General features: G+C 54.5%; 8 protein-coding genes across 8 annotated transcripts; 3 read left to right on the top strand and 5 right to left on the bottom strand.

Annotated features, from left to right (window-relative positions):
- On the bottom strand, positions 1 to 1,924 carry N7532_009656 (arylsulfotransferase family protein; the record flags this gene model as incomplete). The annotated part of the gene is made up of 2 exons (XM_056622147.1): positions 1 to 1,320; positions 1,427 to 1,924. 2 exons carry the CDS (start codon positions 1,922 to 1,924, stop codon positions 1 to 3), a joined length of 1,818 nt encoding a protein of 605 aa, XP_056472953.1.
- A 140-nt stretch (positions 1,925 to 2,064) lies between these two features.
- On the top strand, positions 2,065 to 2,385 carry N7532_009655 (uncharacterized protein; the record flags this gene model as incomplete). Its single annotated transcript, XM_056622146.1, has 1 exon — positions 2,065 to 2,385. The coding sequence occupies one exon, from the start codon at positions 2,065 to 2,067 to the stop codon at positions 2,383 to 2,385; it is 321 nt and encodes a 106-aa protein (XP_056472952.1).
- Positions 2,386 to 5,073: 2,688 nt separating this feature from the next.
- On the top strand, positions 5,074 to 6,920 carry N7532_009654 (uncharacterized protein; the record flags this gene model as incomplete). Its single annotated transcript, XM_056622145.1, has 4 exons — positions 5,074 to 5,175; positions 5,245 to 5,315; positions 5,384 to 5,664; positions 5,740 to 6,920. 4 exons carry the CDS (start codon positions 5,074 to 5,076, stop codon positions 6,918 to 6,920), a joined length of 1,635 nt encoding a protein of 544 aa, XP_056472951.1.
- Positions 6,921 to 7,149: 229 nt separating this feature from the next.
- Positions 7,150 to 7,515, bottom strand: N7532_009653 (uncharacterized protein; the record flags this gene model as incomplete). Its single annotated transcript, XM_056622144.1, has 1 exon — positions 7,150 to 7,515. The coding sequence occupies one exon, from the start codon at positions 7,513 to 7,515 to the stop codon at positions 7,150 to 7,152; it is 366 nt and encodes a 121-aa protein (XP_056472950.1).
- Positions 7,516 to 7,650: 135 nt separating this feature from the next.
- N7532_009652 (uncharacterized protein) lies at positions 7,651 to 9,348 on the bottom strand (the record flags this gene model as incomplete). The annotated part of the gene is made up of 1 exon (XM_056622143.1): positions 7,651 to 9,348. The coding sequence occupies one exon, from the start codon at positions 9,346 to 9,348 to the stop codon at positions 7,651 to 7,653; it is 1,698 nt and encodes a 565-aa protein (XP_056472949.1).
- Positions 9,349 to 9,821: 473 nt separating this feature from the next.
- On the top strand, positions 9,822 to 10,805 carry N7532_009651 (uncharacterized protein; the record flags this gene model as incomplete). Its single annotated transcript, XM_056622142.1, has 1 exon — positions 9,822 to 10,805. One exon carries the CDS (start codon positions 9,822 to 9,824, stop codon positions 10,803 to 10,805), a length of 984 nt encoding a protein of 327 aa, XP_056472948.1.
- Positions 10,806 to 11,079: 274 nt separating this feature from the next.
- N7532_009650 (putative C6 transcription factor) lies at positions 11,080 to 13,469 on the bottom strand (the record flags this gene model as incomplete). The annotated part of the gene is made up of 6 exons (XM_056622141.1): positions 11,080 to 11,595; positions 11,657 to 12,570; positions 12,629 to 13,130; positions 13,157 to 13,186; positions 13,241 to 13,352; positions 13,375 to 13,469. 6 exons carry the CDS (start codon positions 13,467 to 13,469, stop codon positions 11,080 to 11,082), a joined length of 2,169 nt encoding a protein of 722 aa, XP_056472947.1.
- Positions 13,470 to 14,594: 1,125 nt separating this feature from the next.
- On the bottom strand, positions 14,595 to 15,794 carry N7532_009649 (aromatic ring-hydroxylating oxygenase subunit alpha; the record flags this gene model as incomplete). The annotated part of the gene is made up of 1 exon (XM_056622140.1): positions 14,595 to 15,794. The coding sequence occupies one exon, from the start codon at positions 15,792 to 15,794 to the stop codon at positions 14,595 to 14,597; it is 1,200 nt and encodes a 399-aa protein (XP_056472946.1).
- Between the last annotated feature and the right edge of the window lie 1,098 nt (positions 15,795 to 16,892).

Below are 16,892 nucleotides of genomic sequence, written 5' to 3'. Positions count from 1 at the left end.
CTAAATCGGCAGATGATCGTTCTCTGGTCCATGGCCATCATCTTCCTCTTTGTGCGCCACCAGGCGGTATGATGGATCTCCACGGGACCTTTGGCGGCGCAAAACTCTGGAGATGGCGTAGTACAGACCAAGAAAGAGGCATCCGATCGCAAAGAGCATGATAATCGTTACTCCCCAGGAGTGACCCAGAATCGAGCTTCGCGCAGGAGATTCGCTGCCACGTTGCAGGATGGCGGTCTTGCCAAGCACTTCACCATCATCGTCAAGAGCAGCAACTTGGAAGAAAGAAGTAACATTGGCGGTAAAAGAAACCTCGGTTTCAAATCCAGTGCGATCGACGTCCTTGATCATGACGAAACTCATGTTATCGATATCAATGCCATCCCACGCTTCGAGCCGCCATGCTGCGACCTCGGTGGCTCCATTCCAACTCACGAAAACACTGTCCTCCGCGATGGCAGCGTCTGGAAGGGTATCAGGTCGGCCGACCCAGTCGCCTTTGAAAACACGGTAGGAGACGATGCGGCCGAAAGTGAAGTATGCGGAGGCACCGAAATGAACATTGCAAAGCAATTCCCCGTCCGGCGAGAATTCCGTGAAGGCAGCGCTGTGGCCCCATCCAACGAGAACGTTGCCGTTCTCCAGCACCTGGAGGTTTCCCTGCGAAACGACCATTAAATCTTGTGGGTGGTCGTAGCTCGTCAAAACCTTCGCCTTTCGGGCTGGAATATCGAGTTCCAGCAAGAGGCCCTGGCTGACAGCGGATAGATCATGTCCCCCATTCGCGGCGTTGTTGAACAGTGTCAGGGTATTAGGACTTTGCCAGCGCGCATCGTGTTGCCAGGCGAACTGAGTCGCGACCCCATTCGACTCGTCGGTGAATTCATTGTCTTTTCCACCTAAGGACCAGAGGACCTCTCCTGTGGCTCCATCAATGCAGGTAATGGTGTGGGTATGCCGAGCAGAAATCAGATAATGACCTTGGTCGTTCTTGTCGACGCTATTGATATGGAAGTAATCGTATCCAAAGGTTCGCTCGTGGCCCCTGTCTCTCAAGGGTTCGTAGCTGCTTTCCGGGGTGTAGAAACTGGACGAGCGCCATTCAAAAAGGAGCTCTCCGGTAGCAAGGTCAATCTCCTGGAAAACGCCATCGTAGAGCCATCCGAGCTCCGGTCCGCCGACCGAGGTCAGGTCATATGGGATCGGGTCGTAGATCGTAATGAGGGCCGTGTCGTTGGGCGTGATGTGAAACTCGTGCAAGTCGCCGTCCAGATCACCGGCAGGCGATACAACATATTGGACGGTATACGTTGAATCCAGCTACCGAACGCCGCAAGGGAAGATGTCAGTGTGCTGTACGAAAAAGAAATACGAAGCGGCAAGCAACGACCGGCCACGTGAGGTCACGGGATTCTTGAATGCATACCATGTACCACGATCCATGCCCATATCCGTCTTCCTCATCTCCTTGCCAATACGTGACATAGTCCTGGCCCTTATAGCGCTGGACATGGAAATCCTGTGTGGTGCCCCAGTTGTCCTTCATCCAGACCAGCTCGCCCTGGGCATCCAGAATCATGGGCCCCGGATGAACGACCGAATCACCGCGCGGCGCCAGGAACGTGTATCGCTGATCGCATTGCGCCCCGGCCGGCGAGATCTCGATTACGGGCGACTGTTCGTGGAACGAGACATAGGTGCGCGAGGGACCAAATCCATACCAGCCCATATCATACCAGCTCATTCCCGTGCGGAATCGAAACCGCAGGAGCTGGGGCACGGCATAGATCCAAAAGAAGACTGTGGCCGCTGTGACGGCCGCCACAGCCGGAATCCAACGGCGCCAGGCGGGCTTGCGCGGGCGATCGCCGCGGCTCAGCCAAGAGCTCAAGCGCGCAACGGCGGAAGAAGCCCGCAGATACATTGGCGCATTGCGGTCCGGCAGCGGGAGGGGTTCAGGGGTGCGAAGGTAGGGCGATGGACGATTGAGGGCAGGGAAAGAAGGAGAAAGTCAAGACAGCGGTTGAGGGAGGAGCGGAGCGGGCCCTGCATCCGGTCCTTGCCATGGCTGTATATATGGCGCGGCCAAGGGGTGGCGCGTCCCTTACCCAGACCCAAGGGCGATGTCATCGAGCCCCGAACCTCCTTGCCGCTCCCCGCAAGATTATCTTGGCCCTCCTCCACAACGTGGACAGACCGAGCAAGCCACGCGTGATGATTCGGCATCGCATCGCCAAATGCCCTAAATGCCAAGCCCGTGGTGGATCAGACTCCCCTGTCAGATTGCGTGTTGATGCCCATTCGATGGTCGACCCGGAGCATCTGCGCGGCGATTTCTTGGCCGTGCGAACTGCCACATGGCGACAGGCCAGTCAGGAGAGTTGATCGCTGCCAGAATTGTGGGTTCGCGGTGGCCGTGGCCGCACAGGTCTCGCTCTCGCACTCTTTCCCGCCAGAGATAACCCACGCGTCCCTGGGCGCAGCGGGCAGTGTGTGGCGTCTTCCCACCGGATAAGCAGTCGACTATCAGATCCAGTCCAATCAGACAGGCGCTGCAGCCACTGCCGATATCCGTGGGCGTGAAACATTTTTCCAGGTCCAATCAGCGGCCGACGTGGGCTCGGCGACCCAGTTTACGGCCGCAGACTGGCCATTCGCAATTTCAACCCCCAAACGGATCGAGTGCAATGATCAGATCCGCCGTTCCTGCGACCTGCTGGCAGTTCTGATCCAAACTGATATATACTCCGCATCCTCTGCTGCGTGATATCCATCCCCCGGGTTAAGCACCGTTAAGGGCCCTGAGAATTGCCCCGGTGCCCAAAGTGGAGGTCGGTACGAGCGGTACGAGAGCCGAATCGACTGCCTCTTTAGGGGCGGGTGGGACGGTGGCGTTTGCTCATCGGCTGCACAAATCTTATCATCGCCTTCATCGGAGAGTGGCTGGAGCGAAATCAAATATTGCAGTCTCTTATGTACATTATTCCAAGTTATTTCCGAATTTGAGAGTCCCCGGGGCTTGCTACTACATTAGGAGACACTGCATTGTAGTACGTTGGCCACGGCATTCCATAACTCCGCTCCGACCGGTCGGCCCAGCGCTCGATTTACTGTGGTCGCTGCCGCCGAGGGGCAAAGAAGAGATCAAGAGCCATGACTTTTTAAGCATCTAGTATCTAGTAGTACTTCGAACTGAGTCTCCTAGTTTTTTTTTTTTTTTTTTTTTTTTTTTTCGCATAGTTGGGTCCAAAAGAAAAAGCTCTCTCTGCTTTGTGAACAAGCACAAGCACTATACTACATCACAAATGCAATGTTGTGGCGCAGGCCTATTTATTTACCTTGTGGCATGAGGCATTTGATTAAGTACCGAGTAGGTGACCAGGAGGTAGATCCATAAATGATCGCATTGCGAAGGATAGAATGCATCTGGAGATGCGGTTCCAAAGGTTATTGTAATCTTGTCTCCAAAACAGCGTAGAACAGCATCCAATGCGACTTAGTCACGCGGTGGCATAGGCTTTAAGTCTCATATATTCTATAAAAGAGGAATCCAATAGCGAGAGTGTGATATTACCAGTGCACTTCAATGTTGAGCCTATTAGTGCTATATAGCTGCCCGGTTATCAGAAAATTCTCTTTGCATCAATTTATAATTTTTTGTGTGTTGACGTGGTTGAATCGGCCACAGCCAAGACACCGATATATTTGCCTTGTTATCAATGCAAAAGCAACGCTAGTGTAACATTCTGGGCAAACGCAGCACTCCAAATTTGGACGAGGACAAACGACTCAACTCCGCATGTGTGAATATCCTCCAGGGCTGAGCGATTCCGATTGGGCCGAAGTCGAAAAATTTAAATCAAATCAGTTGATTCTCTAACCCTCAAATATTGCCGTAGATGCGAGTCCAATGAGGTGTGGGTAGACTCTGGGTTGAGCGGCCCGCTTGGACCAGTTGGCAATGTAATAATCTTGGATGTACACTAATTCCAACCTTGGAAGGTTGTCAACTGTACCTCATAGAGCACACTGTACGGATGAACTGTCCTGAAATTTCTAACACTTAAAGCAATGCTCAGTTGACTTGATTCTATCGACAATTATCCGACTGACGCGCCGGTAGCGCCGATGAAGATACATGTCGCGGCTAGGGGGCGTCTCCCGAACCACCGAGACGATGCGACGCTCCAAGCCATTGCTACCTACTAGTAGGCGGTAGTACCTACAGTTGGTAGATTGTTGTCGAGACTCAATTTTGCGACCATCCGGAACGTTGGCGCCGCGATCGGTGGAGATGTCTCGACCCACGCAGGCGATACTGTTGAATCAAACCCGACGGTACTTACTTGTACCTTAGGGTAGGTATGGTTTAGATGTATGTGCACGGGTTTCGAGTGGGTTACAGCGTGGAGTCGGATCAGGTGCGCTTATTCCTCTGATTTGGCAGAGGGCCCGTCGCTGCTCCAGGGGTGTTTCATACCTGTACCGCATCAGTTAGTGAGTTTAGTCGTTCGCCGGGCCCGCGGCCGTGCTCCCCCCGGAGGTTTGGCAGTTTCGGGCCGATCGCATTGCTCAGCTGTTTACGATCGGATTGTCAGGTTGACAATATTCCCTACTACCGTGACCTTTGTAGTAGGATGCACTTCGTAGAATGCGCACAGAACCCACGGTGCATTGGCATCTGCAGGAAAAGCTCTCCGCCGCCAAACTGCAAGTGGAAGGTCCGCAGGCGCCTTCCCTGCATCGCTGCGTCATGGCGCGCACTAGCCGGCTGGATTGCAGGCTTGAACGCATCGCATAGGCTCACCAGCTCTGTAGTACGACTACTACTATCCTCAGATACCCTAAGCTAATTTACTGTTACCTACCCTAGTTACTACTAGTTAGGAGTCGCAAGTAGTAAGTTCGGCTGGACCAGATAGGCTTTGAGCTCCACTCGCCCGGTGCGTTGCGGGTGTTGATTGGCCTGAATCAGGACTCCTGATTCTCGTCCCCCACGCATCTCCATTTTTCCTGGTTCTTCTCTGTTGCCATCGGGACTCGGATCCTGCCTCTTCACACTCTCGAGCAGTCATGCCCGGCGAAAAGGAGATCGTCAGCCACGAGGTCGGCCTCGACTCGAGCCTCCAGGATGACCGCGACATGGAGCGTCTGGGAAAAGCCCAGCAATTCAAGGTCGGTCCAGCATCAACGCCCATGCGGGGGCCGACCGCGATCCTGCGAACGTGAACTGACCGGCGACAGCGTAACTTCCGCTTCTATTCCATCCTCGGTTTCACCACCACTCTCATGGCCAGCTGGGAGTCTATTCTGCTGTGAGCTCCCCGCAATGCGCCCGCCGAACACCACCCCCTGACCGGCCCACTGACCATCCCCCGCCTAGCACGAGTACTTATGGCCTGATTGATGGAGGCCGCGCCGGCATGGTTTATGTCTATATTGGCTCCTTTGTCGGGTTCTTCTCCTCCGTCATTTCCATGGCCGAGATTGCTTCTATGTGGGTGCTCTTTCCGAGCGATGAGACTGGGTCTCAACACGCGATGCGCCAGGACGAACCATCTAACCATCATATTTCTACTAGTGCGCCGACTTCTGGTGGACAATATCATTGGGTCAGTGAATTTGCGACTCCGCGATTTCAGCGTTTTCTGAGCTACATCACTGGTACGTGGCATCCCGCCATTTATTTCCGTGATAGGGGGATGAGTCCGACTGGGATAAGATACTAACCAAATTCAGGCTGGTTGTCGGTGCTGGGATGGCAGGCAGCCTTCGCTAGTATTTGCTTCCTCTGTGGTACGCTGATCCAGGGCTTGCTCGTTTTCAACTACTCCGGCCCCACCGGCTATGTCTACGTCGACGAACGCTGGCACGGAACCCTCCTCACCATTGCGATTGCCACCGTCGGCACTCTGGTCAACACATACGGCGCGCGCCTGCTCCCGCCGCTGGAGGGCGTCATTCTGTTCCTACACCTGGGTGGATTCCTGGCTGTCCTCGTCCCTATGTGGGCGATGGGCCCGGCCAAGGCCTCCGACTATTCCGTGTGGAACGAATTCACTAACTCCGGTCAATGGTCCAGCATGGGACTCGCCTGTCTCGTCGGCCAGCTGACCCCCATTTTCTCCTGGACCGGTCCTGATGCCGCGACGCACATGGCCGAGGAGGTGCAAAACGCCGCCTTTGTCGTGCCCTGGTGCATGGTCTCGACCGCCCTGATCAACGGTGGTCTCGGCTTCATCATGCTGATCACTCTTCTCTATAACATGGGTGATATGCAGAGTGTCCTGTCCCCAGCGAGCGGCTTCTCTTTTCTCCCCGCCGTCGAACATGCGACAGGTTCCAAGGCCGCTACCAATGGTGTCGCTGCCATCATCCTCATCATGGAGGTCTGCAGTGCGATCAGTATTCTCGCGACCGCCTCGCGTCAGACCTTTGCGTTTGCTCGTGACAACGCTCTTCCCTTCTCCGGCGCCCTCGCTCACGTCAACAAGAGCCTTCGGATTCCCGTCACCTCCGTCATCGTCTCGACCATGATCACCGTGTTGCTGTGTCTGATCAACATCGGTTCGACCGCTGCCTTCAACGCCATTGCCTCAGTCATGATTGCGGCTCTGTTCAGCACCTACATTTTGTCGATCGGGGCCTTCATTCGCGCGCGCATGTTGCCCGGCGGTCTCCCGCCCACCCGCTTCTCGCTAGGCAAGCTCGGGTTGCCCTTGAACGTATTCTCGGTTGCCTACCTGTGCTTCGCCATCATCTTTACCTTCTTCCCCACCGCCAACTACCCAACTCTCGTTGACATGAACTGGTCCATCTTGGTTTTTGGTGTTGTTGTGATTTTCGCCTGCGTGCAGTACTTTGTTCATGGACGTCGGATCTACCAAGCCCCCGTCACTCAGGTCCGCAAGACCGACTAAGCGCATGCTGGATGGCATTTACTGCCTCTTACCACGTGAAATTCATATTGTTCATCTCTCCTTTTTGTTATAATCAAGTCTGCGGATTGGGGATTCGATTTAAATGTGGATACCGATTTGGCTATGGGCAGGCCCACGTACATATGATCATTAATTAGCATTCATCGATATATACATCTGGCCGTGTGTGGCCTTGGAAGTTCTTAATGGAGCATGAGCACCGAACAACTCAATTCAGATAGTTTGTCGCGAGACTGAGAATGTCGTCTAGTCCTTCTGCATATTCTACACCGAACGGAACGAGGAGCTCGTCAGTCGGAATGGAAATAGGCCCCTGATGCATCACACTCGGCCAATGTTCGTGATTTGAAGGCTTTGTCGTAGAGGAACGGTCAAGCCGCGATGGCGACTGATTGGAGTAGCTCTCCTGGTCTTGCCGGTAGAATGTCTGAATGATGGTTGCAATATCCAAGCCACCGCCATTAAGACGTACTTGTGCTTCGCATGACTCGGTCGCAGGGTGTTTTCGCCAGGAGCCTTGCTGCTCCGCACCCAGCATAGCCTTGAGCAGCGAGACGCCGCGACGGGCAATCATATCCGACTCGCATCGGGAAAGTATTGCAATGCCATCTTCAACGAGCTGCCGATGTTCCGAAGCTTGGGTATCTATCGCAGGATGATGAAACATATCCAGACACAGAATAATCTGCACCAATGTCAGTATTTATTCTCACGGGTCTTTGGATTCAATACCTACACTCGCCGTGACGCTGAACGCCTGGTGTATCCACAGAAGGGGCCCGTTCTCATCGGTTGCCTCCTTTTGCTCTTTGATAATGGTACGCGAAGCCGCAACACATGTTTTTCGAGTAAATTCAAACATTGGATTCACGAAGCTCAGGCTCAAGAACTTTCGGTGGATCATGATTACCTTGTGAGCAGAACTGATGGCTAGGCTACGCCTTGCCCATGGAACATAGCGGGGCCACGAGGGGTCGGTGGAAACATTTTGCAAATAACGCGGAAGCCGCTGGGTAGCCAGCGTGCGTAACTGTCGGTCATACTTGAGCACCTCTTCATACCGGGTATAAAGGGTATTCGAAGAGTTGAAATCATCCTGCAGGGTCGGCATCAGGGCTGCAATATCATAAAATAGACGCGAGTAACCGGTGACCGTTGGATGATCATCGGGAAGAGTCACCAGGTCATCGTCGCAGTTTCGCGGCTTCTCGGTATTGAAGCAGAGCCGATGAATCAAGTAACTTTCGGTGAAGGGGATGGAAAACCAATCTTGAATGCAAAGCTGGCACCAAACGCGACGGCCGATCTCTCGGCCAAGCGAACTGCTGGCCCGATCATCATGATCTCCATCCAGCTGATGCAATCCGAGACCCTGGGCAATCCGAACTGCGGAGGCGAGAAGTACCGAGAAACCGTTGGAATGACCTAGCATGTGAGCAGAAATCGTCAGTGTCGCAATAGACTGGACTGAATAAATTGAATGGCAGGCCATATAATCTGCTTGGTGGAGACAGGCGATGCAGGCTTGAAGCCAGCGATGAGACAGGGTCTCTCTTTCTTGGCCGCGAAATCCCCATGAAAGAGTGATCGAGGCAGGTGCACTCGCAAGTGACGCAGTGAGTATCGCGAATAGAAGGGATATCCATTGTAGATCAACGCCTGGCCCATCGACGAGTCCGCCGCCTTGACTGTAGAACGCATCCAGTTGTTCAAGGAACATAGTTGCGTGGAATGCCCCGTGGTACCACAGTAGACACTCGCAATGATAGCGGACCAGCTGGTATACTTTCGCCTTCGTTGGTAGCAATAGCTGGCAAAGAGTGATTGCAGATGGTCCTGAACTAAGGGAGTTCTCCCAGTCAGCTTCGCCAGGTAGATCGCCCGGAGAGTGGGCTAGATGGCTTCTTTTCACAATTTCATCCTGGTAGGAGGGATCTTTGCGGCGGCCCCATGCGAGAAATTCAAGAATTGTCGCGGCATCTTCCACCTCCTTTGGCGTCGACCTAGGCTCTGCAATTGCCGAGTCCGGTATGAAGAATGGCGATGGCTGGCCGACTATTGATCTTGCAGGCGAGAAAGATGTGCCGTTGAGCGGTCCCTGAAGTCGTGGAACTTTCCGACGACGGAACTCGCTGGCTTCTCGCAGGGCCGCCTCCAGGTGATCGACCCTCGATTGAAGCCTCTCAATGATAAGCGAGGCATCTGTGCTCGGCCGGGCCCGTATAGCTTGCTCCGTTGACTCGTCGGATCGTGGTATGCTGGGGCTCTGGGAGTCTTGCTCTCGCGGCCGAGTACACTCGGTGCCTTTCCTCGTACAGTTGCGACACGGCAAGATTTTGTCGCACTTGACCTTTCGGCGAGTGCATTCGACACATGCCAGTCGCTTTCGGTGAATTCCGGCACTCATTATGTCGGAAGAAGGTGGTGTAGAGGAGAGGAGGGGAGCGTCTACCATGGAACAGACGGCGGACGTTTCTTATCTGCGGAGAAGCCCAGCCCTATTTTTACCTAGGAGTATACCACCTATGGAAGGCAGGTACCTGATGGTCATCGAATTTACAATAGCGTCACCGTTCATATTGGAAAGGGAAACCTACCTTGACACAATTTCATGTAATCATCAGCAGGATGACTTCCTCGCAGTCATTGCAATCAAACAGTGTCCTTGTCACCCGCCGGTGATCCCCGACAGCCTCAATTGCTGAAGCGCAACCTCGGCCGACGCCTCGGCCGAGCCTGCGATAAGTCTCACATTCGACGTCATACAAACATCTGATATTGTCTATATATTCCGTACGGGCTATTTCTACTCTGCTCTACTCTTGATTCACCACAACACATTTATTAGTCACAGCCTGCATAAAAGTTAATACACACAAAATGGCCCAGACGCGATACGTCGATCGACCGATTCCGCAGATTTCCCTGGCGGACTTTGACGCCCGGATTGACCAGATTACGACGGAGTTAGTGTCTGCAGCAGAGAATGTCGGATTCTTCACCCTCATCGACCACGGCATCTCCAAAAAAGATGTCGACGCCATCTTCGCGACCTCCAAGAGTTTCTTCGACCTACCCGATGCCACCAAAGCGACCGTCCCCTGGAACGCCAACAATGTCGGCTGGGAAAAGAACTCACAGATTCGCCCCTCAACCGGAAAGCCGGACAGCAAAGAGTCGTACCAGCTGCAGTTTGGCGACAACATGAACGGGCTCTGGGTAACCGACGAACACCTGGCGGGTTTTCGCACGACCGCCCTGGACTTCATGTACCGGGTGCAGCGCATCTCAGAGAATCTAATGCGATGTTTTGCGCGTGGGTTGGGCTTCCCCGAGACCTTCTTCATCGACTGCCATGATGTGGCACGGCCGGACTCGCAAACCACCATGCGGCTACTTCATTACTTCGCGCTGCCGGAGGAATCCGATGGGAAGGTGTATCATCGCGCGGGGGCACATGCGGATTGGGATTTTCTGACGCTACTCTTCCAGAAAGAGGGACAGAGCGGGCTGGAGATCTGCCCGGGGCGCGAGGTGGTGACCGAGTTCGGGATCGGGGACGAGTGGACCAAGGTCGAGGCGAAGACGGGGGAGATCGTGTGCAACATTGGAGACTTACTCATGTCGTGGTCGGACGATCGGTTCAAGTCGACGTTTCACCGCGTCAAGGCGCCGTGCGAGCCCGGGGATTATTTTGGGGATCGGTACAGCATTGCATACTTCAACCAGCCCTGCAAAGATGCCTTGATCCAGGGCCCGCAGAAGAAGTACCCAATGGTCACCGGGGCGCAGTTTACCGACAGTGCGATGAAGAGAAACTTTGCCGCATTGCAGGAAAAACTGAAAATGCTCGCAGCGGCATAGGGACAGGGTGCAGTCGCAGGCAGTCGCATTCGTCGTTGCAGTCGCAGGCGCAGACGCAGGCATAGGGCTGTATCGCATAAGGGTCACCGAGGGGAAGCACTAGTTGTTAGGCAGGGAAGATTGAATATAAAGGACTGGAGGCGTCTATCGAAGGAGCAGCCAGCGCTAGCCAGGGGCATGCAGCCCCCGGAAGTCGCAAATTTTTGAAGGACTTGTCTTGGGACACCTGAATCCTCATTAAATGGGAGAAGAAAGATGAATGAATATAATACTCTTATAAGTTGCCAAAGTCCCACCAAGTGGAAAAGCCTTCAACATTGCCCAGGGTAGATTCCGACTCGGGATATCCGAGATTCTCCATATCGACAAATTGTGACGGGTCCGCCCAGAGCCACGGAGTATTCGCCATGAGACTGTCTGCGGGTGCCACCAGCTTATCTCCCATGGCCGAGCTGGTGGGGGAGGCCGGCGCGGATGCCAGGTGCGGCATATTCGGCGGCATATGGGCCGCTGAGCCTCCATCGGCCGTGTTGACGGTAATGTTGGGCGACATGGCCACGATGATTTCGAGGGTGGAGGCGGGAGCCTCCATCTCCTCGGGGAACACTGCAGGCGTGAGTGACGGATGCAGTAAGCCGGCGGTGGACATGTCAAGCGAACTGGGTGTCAAGTTGACCTGGAGCAACTCCCACATCAGCGGGATGCTGAGATGGATCTTTGAAGGTTCCCAATCGAAGTCCACCTTTTCGGAGCCCGATGCGATGTGTGTCATCTTGTCGAGCGTTCGATCCTGAAGAAAAGGGTCAGCATGGATCTGAAGAATTGATTTGGGGGGGGTCAGAAAAACACACGAGAGATTCACAAGAAGGAGAGAAAGAGACAAAGCTTTTCAAAAATCGCCTGCATTTAGCAAAGTCGGTCTTGGATTTGTATTTTAGCCGAGGGTCAGCAGCGCAGCAATAATACAGATGCACGGTGGCGGCGATCGCAGCGGCATGTCCAAAGAACGGGTCGATCAGTCGCATCTTCTTTTCCGACACCATGTCGATCATGCGCACAATCCAGGTGGCATGTAGAAGGACCACTTCCGACGATCGACGCCAAAAGGTATTAGGGATGGTGAGGTTGTGATTATACTGCGATGCCACAATGTAGAGGAATGGATGATTCAGTACGGTCAAGATCGAATGATAGGTGAATTGCAGCTTGAGCCACGGTGCCCAGTATTCGCGATTATGCCGGAGTTCGTCCGATCGGCGCTCGTAGAATTTGACGGAGTCGTATCGATGGCACAGGGAGAGCTTGTTCTCCAGCTCGGTTAGGTCCGAGAGCACCATCGCGTACATCGAGTCGTGCCGCCAGGGCTCTCGCAACTTGCTCTGGGCGCAGTCATATAGATACGTCCGGACCCTGCTCCATACCCATCCGAAATGCAAAGCGAGACTCCAAATGCCGGTATCTTCAGGCCCGGTGCACCCAATTTCGTCATGCGGCAGTGGGGGTGGCTTGGGGTCGAGCTTTCTTTGCGCCTGAGGGTCATCACCCGTGGACACGTAGAACGAGCGCAAGACTTCGGATGGCACGCTCAAAATCCCGTTTATTTGGCCGTATGATTGCTCGAGTGATTGCAGACTCCAGAAGAGCCTCTTCTTGCGCTCGGCCGCGGGGCAATCGATCCCGTATGTTGCATCGAGGTCCAGCATCGATGATCGGCATAATTGAAGCGCGAGACCCAGGTGAAATCGTCCCAACTGTATATTTCCATCTTGTTTCTGGTTAGCACTTGTGTTTGATCGGGACCGATGATCGAATGTGATGCTCACCGAGGAAGGACGAGTAGGAGAGCAAACACAAGCTCTCAATAGTTTCAAGCTCGACGGTACCATTGGCGATGCGCAGCATGACCAAGGTCCGGGCGCTGTCACCATAATGGAGCATTTCTTCCCGATCTTGTGAAAAGCGGGAAGTTAAGGTGATAATACTACATGCGAGCTCTTCTGAGACATAGCTGGGATCCTTGACCTCTTCGCGGTCGAAGCACCAGATTGGTTGTCGGTGGCAATATTGGAAATAGAGATCGATGGCCTGGGCTAGTCGCGAGGACGAGTGCAACCTAGAGTCATCTAACCCAAAACCTAAGAGAAATGGGTCATTGAAATTATTCGGCTCGGACGAAGGGCACGAGGCAGCGGAATACGCAGTGTCTGGTACGTCATTGGCGCCGCCGTTTGTGGGATGGTCCTGGGCTGGTCTAAGGAGAAAAGAAGACACGAGGTTAACTGACGGAGCGAAGCTGATGGCGGACCGTGGCGGGCCGTTTCTCACCTGCTGCCATTCAAGATGAGATTGACCTTTTCCTCCAAGTAGGCCAATCGGTCGGCCTTTTCCGATATTAACACTGAGAATCTTCCAGAAAGATATGCGCTGCGACTTACCGAGGGACCGCTGCGTGAGCCTCGCGGCACGGTGGTGTATAGACATGTCTGGTTTAGGCGGACACAGCTGGAGCAGGACGGTTTCTCGGCCGGACATCGCGTCTTCTTCCGTCTATTCGAGATAAGATAAGTACGATGAAGGGCACACAGGCGACAGAGTGACACTGCACCGGCAATTAAGACAAGCCTCGTGCGATCGCAGTCGTCCGCGGTTGGTTTCCCGTGGCATTATATATGCGCGGTTGGGGGGGGTGGGGAAGCGTTCTTGAGCGAAGGCCAGATCACGACCAGGTCGTCTCTATCGAGTACGCGGGGGGAAGTCCCAGGAGATAAAAGAGAAAAACCGAGATAATGGTCACAATGACTAGGGAAGGAGCGGTGCAGCCATCGGGCGCAACAAAGCCGATGAAGAACAAAAAAACAGGATGGAGGGGAAGGATGACGGATGACGGATGACAGATGATAAGAGCGGGGAAGCGCCGGCGAGAGCAAACCGCCCACCTCTGCAACTGCTTTGACCAGCACTGCGCCAGACTAGCAGTTCTAGTTCTTTCGCCCACGCAGGAGGCCCAGCCAAGGTTCGCCCTGCCCAGACGGTCCGTGGGTTGGCCACGGTTGCGCTAGGAGACCAAACAGGAAATACGATCCCCCAACCAGCGCATCCCGGGCGCTGATCACAAGCTGGCGGCGCCGGATCCAATGGGTTTCTCTCCAGACGTGTCGCGTGTGTGCCTGCGAGAAGGTTAATGCCGATAAGAATAAGCGTCCTCGAATCAGAAGGGTGCGAGGGCAGCTGTCGCGAGGTCACGCTGATACGCAGTGGTTCCTCGCTGCCGGAGGGAGATAACTGCGGATGATCGGGGCCATCTTGTGGTGGGGCATCCTCCCTAGGGCAGCCTAACGGACCCTAAGAAAGGCTAAAAAAGAAGAGAGCTCTGCCAGGGACCGCGATGATAAGCAACGAGGCCCTCTGAGAAGGCGCGGAGAGCCCAACTGGAGCCCCTCCGCAGTGGGAGCGTCCGGGTACATTTTTGGGGTCGCCGCATCTCCATTGCAACGCAGGAAAGTGGGAGTCCACCTCTTAAGAACATCGGAATTGGGATCAACTTTCTCCGCGGATTTGCTGCAGGGGAAATAATACTTGTGAAGAGTACATCAGATTATCCAATCCTGCTATACTACTAGTATCTACTACTAGTAGGTAGAGGCAGCACCTCAAGGCGCTTCTCTATACTAAACATAGGAACATAGAAACTGAAAATTGCAAGCATGTATCATCAGTCGTATCAATGCAGGATGCAGAACCATCGGGACACGCTCAAACGCCGCAGTCACAAACATTATCAACTAGAAGCTAGTAGGCCAGCGCCTCGTTGCCACTCTCGCAGGCCATCCCGCCGCAGCAGCCCCCGGATGCCCCGCAGTCCGCGTTGGCGGGAGTTTGCGTCGACAGTTTGGTGCAAAAGTCGATATCTTCCTGGCTGGTTGTCGCCGTAGCTGGCAACACCTGCCGAGACGGCCAGATCGCCTGACCCGCCTCCTCCTCGCGCTGGTGGAATTGCATCACCGTGTCCCGCACGACGCTCTGGAAGTACAGTGGGCCGGGTTCGGTCGCCGGGTGCAGTTCGCCCTTGAGATTCTTGTACATCTGGTTGACCACATTAAACTCCTCGTCGCTGGCCGACTTGTTCCGGTAAACTTCGTAGCGCTCCACACTCTTAGTGGCGGAGGTGGGGACAAACCGGCGCAGGAAGAAGAAGTGCGGGGAGACGACCATGCTGGTGTTGGGGAAGTAGAAGTTGCTGGTCAGGTTGGGGCTCTCGGTGGCCGGCTGGATGCTGCCATCCGTGCCGTCGACGGTGTAGCTGCTGAGCACCGACAGCGATGGAATGGTTGGGCGGGCTGCGCGGCTGTCGTGGCCCTCGTTGTAGTTGTTGGACAGGGTTTTCCAGTTGAATTCCTCTTCGCGCTCCCACGCGTGATCAAACTGGTAGTCGTCGATGTTGACATTCTGGAACTGCGCCTGCAGGTCGACCCCTCGGAACTCGTCCGCCCAGGCCAGCTCGGGCGTCTCCTTGCTGTCGAGGTTGACCCAGATGAAACCGCTAGCATCGATGTGGACGTGGATGGGCAGGAGGCTGTTCTTGGCCTTGTCAAACCCTTCAAGGTCCTGATACCCCGGCGCCTTGGCGAGCTTCCCGTTCAATCCGTACGACCAGCCGTGATACTTGCAGGAGAAGATGCGCGAGGTGCCTTCGCCTTCGGTCACGACGGGGAAGGCGCGGTGGCGGCAGACATTGTGGAAGGCGTTGATGTTGCCGTCGCGGTCGCGCACCAGAATGAAACCAAAGCCCGCCACGTCGTACCGGAGCCAATCCCCGGTGTTTTGCAGACGCAGCTTGTGCGTGGTCAACAGCCACTTGCGCGAGAAGATGGCCCGCCGCTCCAATTCAAACATGTCGGGGGAGGTATACCAGGAGGAAGGGAGCGCCGTCAGCGGGGCATCGTTGCCGGCGTCTTCATTGAGGCCGAGGTAGCTTTTCCACGTCGACATTGTGAGATGTGATGTGATGTTAATCTAGGGGCGTGAAGAGTGGAGGTGGTTTGGTGTTGCTTTCTTAGGATGACCATGGAGTGGGAGGGCCACCGGGCGTCATATATACTTGGTGCCCCTCCCTCTGTCCAGTGTCACCCTCGCGATGGTCCAACACTCCCTCCTGGGCGTCATGGGCGATTCGAAGGTGGAATCCGGGGTTGACTGCTCGGTGCCGATCACAGGACCGGGACGGCTTTGATGGAGACTGTGTTATCAGTTGCCCAGGGACTGGCGGGAGGACGTGGTGGGGCGGCAGCAACAGCGCGCACTGGACGAGGCCCGGTGGACGGGTCTCGCCCACCGGCTGTCGTCAACGCCACTCCGGGGCTGCTCGGCTGGGAGGCCGTTCTGGTCGATCGCAGGCCGGTCGCCGATGAAAACATCCCGATCCTGTTGAATCAGGATGTGCAATTCGAATCTACTTGCAGTACATTGCAGTATTATCGCCTGGGATTGATGGTATCTGCCAGTGGTTCTTCGAGCCGACTAGAGAGAAGTCAACAGTACTTCGAATAGTTACGGATAGATCGAATGCACAATGTAATGTATTAGGAGTCCTCGACGTCGGGGAGTTTTCGATTCATGGGTTCTTGCGTGTCACGCGCTTACCGCTGGATCGAGATGGTACTACCTTACCCTAGGGTACGGTACTAGGAGTATACGGAGCTAGATCCGGTTCTTAAGTCGACGACACCAAGCTCGCACAGGCGCAATGATTGCTCAAATAGCTGCTCGTATCCTACTAATTATCCTACCAAACACGGTCCGTCCTTTTTGCTTCAATATGTTGTCTACATTTATGTTCCTTCCTGACTCCCCGAGTTAATCAAAGACCCGATGACACAATGCCGACCTTAAGCTAGAACCCCTGCATGGACTACGCAGCACTGGGATGCCCAGGCGGATATCCATCATGCCGAGGGTGTCCTTCTCCTTGGAAATAAACCTTGGTAGTGTATGCAACAATGCTCAACGATCAATGACCTGCGGCGACGATATTAATATCGATCCGATCCACCAAACTGAATAGAAGGAGCGGCATGAAACAGCAAGGGT

The sequence above is a fragment of the Penicillium argentinense genome, assembly GCF_028826775.1.
Source record: "Penicillium argentinense strain IBT 30761 chromosome Unknown utg000009l_segment0_segment0, whole genome shotgun sequence".
Taxonomy (NCBI): domain Eukaryota; kingdom Fungi; phylum Ascomycota; class Eurotiomycetes; order Eurotiales; family Aspergillaceae; genus Penicillium; species Penicillium argentinense.
Note: the sequence above shows the minus strand (reverse complement) of the source record. Positions and strands in the feature narration are given on the sequence as shown.